At 44.0% G+C, this 8,240-nt stretch overlaps 2 protein-coding genes across 2 annotated transcripts in view; one reads left to right on the forward strand and one right to left on the reverse strand.

Annotated features, from left to right (window-relative positions):
- The window catches only part of LOC135539032 (alpha-1,6-mannosylglycoprotein 6-beta-N-acetylglucosaminyltransferase B-like), a 174,336-nt gene extending 167,207 nt beyond the window's left edge, over positions 1-7,129 (reverse strand). Inside the window, exon 1 of the mRNA XM_064964919.1 lies at positions 6,745-7,129. Within this exon, the coding sequence (XP_064820991.1) occupies positions 6,745-6,812 (68 nt within the window). The 5' untranslated portion in view covers positions 6,813-7,129. The remainder of the gene's footprint in view (positions 1-6,744) is intronic.
- LOC135525477 (S-antigen protein-like) lies at positions 2,657-3,865 on the forward strand. Its single transcript, XM_064953144.1, has one exon. The coding sequence runs from the start codon at positions 2,657-2,659 to the stop codon at positions 3,863-3,865; it is 1,209 nt and encodes a 402-aa protein (XP_064809216.1).
- Positions 7,130-8,240: the final 1,111 nt, after the last annotated feature.

Genomic DNA, 8,240 nt, shown 5'->3' on the forward strand with positions numbered 1-8,240 from the left:
CGAGAAGAGGGAGGAGAAGGAGAGAGAGTGGGAGAGAAGTGATGAAAGAGTGCGGGAGGGAGGAAAGTGAAAGATTGTTGACGAGAAGAGAGAAGTATGAAGAGATAGGACGAAGGGAAGAAGAGAAGAAAGGAACATCAGAAAGCAGATCAAGGACAGCAGCACAGTAAAGAACATGCATTAGGAAACACAGGCAATTAGACCGACCCAGCTGAGGAAATTAAAGTCAAAACGTCAGGGAACATTTTAGTTCCCGTCTCCATCCCCCTGCAGACTGGCACCCCCATCCAGGCATTCTCAGGTTCCCCAATTAGGGACAAGCATCTCCTTCCAAAATACCGATAATTGATGTATTGTGTCACGCACACCAGAGATAAAGAGGAGGCTTCCTCCTTCATTCCCCACGGGGCTAAACGAACGATGCCGGCTGGCTGGCACATTCTGTAACGGACTATGACAGTGAGTTGGGGAGGAGAGGAGTATACCTTGCCCACGCTTCATTCTACCTAGACATCCCTGTGTGCAGAGTACACTACAGTAGATAAACAACAGCCTCTACCCACCACTGCTTTAAAATGTGCACGTCTACACAGTCAGATACAGTATGCCGCTACCCTTGTGCATTCTCAGAGCAGGTGCATTGGACCGTTATAGTACGTACAGTAGCAAATGATGCAGTGCTAGCCACATACTGTATGCCTTTGTTTCTGTGCCAGCAGTGGAAAGCTAGAACTCACAATAGCGAGACAAATGATTGAATAATTCATGCTGTGGCTTGACTCTGAAGCGGAGCGAGTGGAGTTTGCTAGAACGCTGGATTCCGTGAAAGTTTTGACACTCCATGAACAGTAAACAGCATTGTCATGTGAGTTCAGATTTAACATACTGGGATAATTGCAAGATATTGAATGTAGAACGATGCTGTCAGGAGTGATAAAGAACGGGAGGGGGGGGGGGGGGCTTTCAACTTACTCTTGAAAGTTGTGATTGTGGAACGTGAAAGGGGCAATTTTCAAACTGAGTATTGCATCATCAGTTGTCCTCTTGGCATGTCAGTCATTGCATCCCTTTAGAGAGCTGTTTGTAACTTGTTGGACTTGTCCAGATCAACCAGCTCATGTCAGCTAATGTTTTTAGCCCATAGATTTGTTTGTCATGTTCGAGTCATTCAAATATCACATGAATACACATTAGACATGGCAAGACATATAGAAAGTGAGCGTTAAAAATGACATATTTTCTCTTCACCCCGTGAACAAAATGTGTAGAATTTCAGAAAATAAGCTTTAAAACCTGCAAAATGTTCTCTCCGCCAACAAGAGGGGTAACAGTTTGTGTCGTGAACAGTGCTTGTGCATATACAAATAGACGTGGAGTGCACCCACAGGGGGGGGCTCGGGAAGGGGGAGGGGGGCTGAGCGAAAAGGTTTAGGAACCCCTGATTTAGACAGAGCATAATGACAGAATAAGAAGCTGAGGTAGGGAAACTGTAAAAATATCAGCCTAGAACAAACAGCATGGAGACATTCATTATTGACTGTAGATATTTATTTTTCCCTGGGAAATGGAACATTGTGAAATATTGAAATATTACATCCATCTGCTCCAGCATACTGTGCGAGTACGTCTGGATGATTCAATCGCTGTCTGGGGGAGCGGAGAGACGAATCCTCTAACAGATTTGAATCCTATATCATATCCTATATCTTGGATTATCGTCCAGTAGCCCTAAATGGGATTGGGATTATTTACCTGGCTGGTCAGTGGCCCAAAGGAAAGGGAACAGACAATGAAGTCAGTCAACAGTACGAGGACGCACCCCACAACTCTATGACTTTCTCAAATAGCGGATGGTCACAACGCTATTTGAGAAAGTCATAGAGTTGTGGGGTGCGTCCTCGTACTGTTGAATGACTTCATTGTCTGTTCCCTTTCCTTTGGGCCACTGACCATAGGCAGGTACAGTAGTTAACAGTGGAGGCTGAGGGGGGAACGGCTCATAATAATGACTAGCGGAACCAATGGAATGGCAGCAAGCAGCTGGAAACCTTGTGTTTGATGTATTTGATACCAAATCACTCCGACCATGCTGCTTCTACCAATCCATTTCGTTCAGGTCAGTGAGTAAACTAAGGGAAATAAGAGGACAAGGACAGCAATGTAATACTATGTGGACGCAGTCAAACTCAGAGGGAACAGGAGCTGATTAAATGGAAAAAGCAAAGGGCTCAAGTCAACTTCTCTTTCTAATCCCTCATCCCTCAAACTTCTCCCTGTGACCTTTGGGCTCTATAATCCTGAACAAGGCCATATGGAGTGTGTGTGTGTGTGTGTGTGTGTGTGTGTGTGTGTGTGTGTGTGTGTGTGTGTGTGTGTGTGTGTGTGTGTGTGTGTGTGTGTGTGTGTGTGTGTGTGTGTGTGTGTGTGTGTGTGTGTGTGTGTGTGTGTGTAATGTGTATGTGTGTATGCATAAGTATGCTTTGCCATGGGCACGTGTACGTTGTCCCTAATGCTTCTGCATGGTGATGCAGTGTTCTTTTCAATGATGTGTGCTTCGGAGTGCATGTCTGTCAAAGCACTGCGCCCCAGTCCCATCTCAGGGTGATCGATTCCATCTTTCCTCCCTTATTGTTTATCCCTATTTCAAAGCCCCTCCATGAGGGTGATAGAGGACCTGAGGGTGATAGAGGGCCTGAGGGTGATAGAGGGCCTGAGGGTGATAGAGGACCTGAGGGTGATAGAGGGCCTGAGGGTGATAGAGGACCTGAGGGTGATAGAGGGCCTGAGGGTGATAGAGGGCCTGAGGGTGATAGAGGGCCTGGGGGTAATAGAGGACCTTGGGGTGATAGAGGACCTGAGGGTGATAGAGGGACCTGAGGGTGATAGAGGGCCTGAGGGTGATAGAGGACCTGAGGGTGATAGAGGACCTGAGGGTGATAGAGGACCTGAGGGTAATAGAGGACCTGAGGGTGATAGAGGACCTGAGAGTGATAGAGGGCCTGAGGGTGATAGAGGACCTGAGGGTGATAGAGGACCTGAGGGTGATAGAGGGCCTGAGGGTGATAGAGGACCTGAGGGTGATAGAGGGCCTGAGGGTGATAGAGGACCTGAGGGTGATAGAGGGCCTGAGGGTGATAGAGGACCTGAGGGTGATAGAGGGCCTGAGGGTGATAGAGGGCCTGAGGGTGATAGAGGGCCTGAGGGTAATAGAGGACCTTGGGGTGATAGAGGACCTGAGGGTGATAGAGGACCTGAGGGTAATAGAGGACCTGAGGGTGATAGAGGGCCTGAGGGTGATAGAGGACCTGAGGGTGATAGAGGACCTGAGGGTAATAGAGGACCTGAGGGTGATAGAGGACCTGAGAGTGATAGAGGGCCTGAGGGTGATAGAGGACCTGAGGGTGATAGAGGACCTGAGGGTGATAGAGGACCTGAGGGTGATAGAGGGCCTGAGGGTGATAGAGGACCTGAGGGTGATAGAGGACCTGAGGGTGATAGAGGACCTGAGGGTGATAGAGGACCTGAGGGTGATAGAGGGCCTGAGGGTGATAGAGGACCTGAGGGTGATAGAGGACCTGAGGGTGATAGAGGACCTGAGGGTGATAGAGGACCTGAGGGTGATAGAGGACCTGAGGGTGATAGAGGACCTGAGGGTGATAGAGGACCTGAGGGTGATAGAGGACCTGAGGGTGATAGAGGACCTGAGGGTGATAGAGGGCCTGAGGGTGATAGAGGACCTGAGGGTGATAGAGGACCTGAGGGTGATAGAGGACCTGAGGGTGATAGAGGACCTGAGGGTGATAGAGGACCTGAGGGTGATAGAGGACCTGAGGGTGATAGAGAGGTGATAATAAAGGAGGATTAGACACAGGGCCTGCCGGACTCCTCTCTAATTAAAACGCTTAAAGTAAATGCTTGGGTTGGGTAATTGGATCAGACGCACAGATCCGCTATCTCTTAATTGGCTTGCCGCACGTACCTACGCTTATCAGATCTCGCCCCCAGGTTGATTGAAGTGAACCGGCGGTTGGGTTGTTTGGTGCTCAGCAGACTGTTTTCGAATAATTTGGTAGGCTGTATTTTTCTGCAGTCTTCCGCTTACGCTCATTGTTACTGATGTTAATGGGACAATTAGGATTGCCCTCTGTATAATGATTTGTTTTGAATGTAGGCTAGTTCACAGAGGCAGACCAATCCTGAAATGTTTTACCACTAATTGGTCTTTTGAGGGTAGTTGATTTTTTTCCCTAGTTTACATTCCCTCTTCTGCTCGTATTTTCCATATAAGCAATGGCTTTACTTACTTTTGTTATTACCCTAATAAAGTTTAGAAACCAAACCTTGTGAAGCTATGGTGTGGCTATTATTAAGCTTTAGCTACTGCAGGCCTGTGATATGAAGGCAGAGTGCCACGGCGCTCCAACTGACTATGACGGTTGGACTTGAGGTGAGGAAGACTGTTTCAGGCCTACCAGAGTTACTCCTATAATCTAACAATATAAGGCTTATCTTTATACAAAAAAATATATTTTCAAATCTTTGTCTATATATGTATTTTTTAAATGACATTTAAAAAAAAAAATCGGAGATTGTCAAGCCAAGCCTTCGATACTGAGTAGGGAGGGATGTGCTTTCTGTTTGTCTAGATTGACAGTCTATTTAGTGTGGTGTTGAAGTGATATTGAAGTGCCCAAAGTCAATATACTTTGTTTCATTGGTTGTGTGTTGCATTGACACAAAAACCTGTTGGTGGAAATTTTGTTGCATATATTTTATATAACTAGAAATATAGCATCAAAATGTTGAAAATGTGATTGCCTGCAGTCGGCTCTGATCGTAGTGTAATCTAAATGCAGCCTGATTGAACCTCAAATCTGCACACTAGGATTTGAGGTCAAAGCCTTTGAACCAGAGAAAATGATAAGGGTTTATAAAAAATATTTAAAAAATTACAGAATGGAGAATTTATATCAATGTTAAAACCCCTTGGGGGACAGGCCGAGACAATGAAGAAAATCCGGATGCACTACAGAAGGATGGCAGACCGTGACAGACTGACTTGTTACTCCAATGGTTAACGTGTATAAAATACCCCCTTCATATCTACAGTACAGTGCCTTCAGAAAGTATGAGTGCCTTATAAGTGCCTTCAGACTTATTCCACAATTTATTGTGTTACAGCTTGAACTCAAAATGGATTCAATATCATCTGTACACCCATCTACACTCAATACTCCATAATGACAAAGTGCAAAACATATTTTTAGACATTTTTGCTAATTTGTGCAAATTAAATACAGAAATGGCTCATTTACATAAGTATTCACACCCCTCAGTCAATACTTTGTAGAAGCATCTTTGGCAGTGATTACAGCTGTGAGTCTTTATGGGTAAGTCTCTAAGAACTTTCTACACCTGGATTGTGCAACATTAGCCCATTATTATTTATTTTTTTATTCTTCAAGCTCTGCCAAATTGGTTGTTGATGATTTGTAAACAACCATTTTCAGGTTTTGCCGTAGATTTGAAGTAGATTTCAGTCTAAACTGTAACTCAGGAACCTTCTTTTTAAGCATTTGAGTGTAGATTTGGTCTTGTGTTTTAGGTTATTGTCCTGTTGAAAAATGTATTCATGTCCCAGTGCCTGGTGGAAAGCAGACTGAAGCAGGTTCTCCTCTAGGATTTGACCTGTGCTTAACGCTATTCCGTTTATTTTTTATTCTGAGAAACGCCCCAGTCCTTAACCACTACAAGCATACACATAACATGATGCAGCCACCACTCTGCTTGAAAATATGGAGAGTGGTACTCAGTCATGTCAATTGCATTGACAAATGTTATGCTGTATTACTTCAGTGCCCTGTTGTAAACAGGATGCATTATTTTCACTGAGTTAACGGTTAGTATTGTGGAGTAGTAACTACAATGTTGTTGATCTGTCCTCAGTTTTCTCCTACCACAGCCATAAACTCTAACAGTTTTAAAGTCACCATTGGCCTCATGGTGAAATCCCTGAACGGTGTATTTCCTCTCTCCAGCCACTGAGTTAGGAAAGACCCGTGTATCTTTGTAGTGGTGGACTAGGTGTATCGAAAAACATGACTCGATTTTGACATTATGGGGTATTGTGTGTAGGTCATGGTCAAAAGTAGTCCACTATATAGGGAATGTGGTGCCATTTGGGAATATGGTGCCATTTGGGAATATGGTGCCATGCTAATGAAGCAAACCAAGCGATAAGCATCTTATTACCGCTCGTTAGCTCGCTCGGTTGATAATGCGCTTTATGTGCTTCCTGTTGACATACGGATACAGCTGTGAACACGGGAATGTAATCTCTAATTTAATCTAGTTTCTCTGTTAGAGGAGGGAAAAAACAGCTGGTGTTGTCGGGAGACTCCGTCAACAGATTACCAAACACACTCACGCGCATGCAGGATGGTGGATGAAAACACCCATGCAGGCACACGTACTGCTGCCAATTTATCCGTTTATTGCAATATAATTATGGTCAGGGATTAGGTGTAGCCTATAGACATGCTGGTGATTCAATACATTAATTATCGTCATTGATTAGGTTAAATGACAAATAACCTTTAAGTTAAATAACAATACATTGGGCTTTCAAAAAGAAATGTGCTATTCCATGACAATATATTCATTTGTAACACATGTGCCAGGTGTAATAAATGAATACCAAAGCCTAGAGTGGAAATATTAGGCTACACATTATTTCTCTCTTACCTGAAAGGTTTGAACGTCACAAGCCATCTTCTAACCATTATTTTACCGTCGATGTTGCCAGTAATCATTTCCCAAAACACGCAACCAAACAAGCGACCCCCGACATCGTTAACCTCGCAACCTGGGCCTCAACTAGGTGCTGAAACTGCTGCACGCCGCCTACGTTTAAGGGATTCAACGTTTTAGGGATTCAACTCCGAGAAAATAGTCAGATGTAAGATTTTATCCATAAGTTTTCGTTTAATTGAATCCGCGAACAGTATCTTAAACCAGAGTTCTGACTTCTTGAAATCTGAGCGAAGTCTGTGTTTTTAATCCTACGATTTAGATTGCATTATGTCACTTTGCAAATAAAAAAAATCTCGATTTTAGTCGTTGCAGATTGTCCGGGTAACTGGAACGATATGGTCTGCCGCGTATTAGAGCTGCATTCCTCAAAGCAGATGTGGAAGAAAATTTAGACCGAATCAGTTCAACTTGGTCTCCAAAATCCCTGTTCCCAATATGTACACTCAGAGAACGAAGTCTATTGGGTGCTTTTCCTCTCTGAAGAAAGCAATGAACTAATGCGCCTTAGAGCGTTTGTCCTCCCGTATCCTTTGAGGGCTTTACTCAACCTCCTTTTCACGCGAGTGCTTTTTGGTGTCTGGTTCGGGAGGGTTGAGAAATTGAGGTGCGTTTGATAGTTAGGGTGCTACCTTAAGCACACCATTCGTTATAGCGCCATCTACAGTTTTTGTTCAAGACACCTTGTGCCACCAGTGACATTTATATCAATTAAAGTTTTGCTGACTTAGATAATTATTGTGCAAAAATTTCGTTACCATGCCTTGCATTGGTAATTTTATAATATTGCATATTGTAAAACTATTTGTCCGGTAGCTCTTTCAAACAAGTATTTATGTAAACTACTCATATTCCAATGTCTCTTCAAATAAATGCCACGCTGATAGCCCATCCAGCGGCGGAGATGTTCACCCTCCGTTATAGCTGTCGCTGTCTATTTCAGGACCATGGACAGCGACCAAACTCTACGTCGATTCGGATGCAACAGTGACACCCAGCGGTCACTTGAACGGCGAACATAGATTCGCTTCATAATAACGACATTCCCATATATTATACTGCAATGTTGCTTCATTCGTAAATGTGTTTATATATGCATCCCGAATACACTGAGTTGTCCTCTATTATGGTAAGAAGTTAGTGGTTTGATTAACTATAAACTTGTAAACGGACACTGAATTTGTGGCATTTCATCTAGGGAAGATACAGTAAATCGTTGAGCTGCTCAAACCGCTGAACGTGAAACTATCATCAGAATTGAATCTGACACACAATAAGCTATAAGACTACTCTGCACATTCCCTGTGGGCCCGGAATGGGCCGGGGTATAAAAAACAACACCAAAAAGAAGAGAAAATCATATTCAGACACATCACAAGTCCCTTCACACTTTCCAGCTCTCTGAATCACTGGTGCAGTGGAGCAGAAAT

This window comes from Oncorhynchus masou, chromosome 5 (assembly GCF_036934945.1).
Source record: "Oncorhynchus masou masou isolate Uvic2021 chromosome 5, UVic_Omas_1.1, whole genome shotgun sequence".
NCBI classification, from domain to species: Eukaryota; Metazoa; Chordata; class Actinopteri; order Salmoniformes; family Salmonidae; genus Oncorhynchus; species Oncorhynchus masou.

Excerpts from the sequence above, each read along its gene's own strand:
- LOC135525477 (XM_064953144.1), top strand. The coding sequence starts at position 2,657 with ATGAGGGTGATAGAGGACCTGAGGGTGATAGAGGGCCTGAGGGTGATA.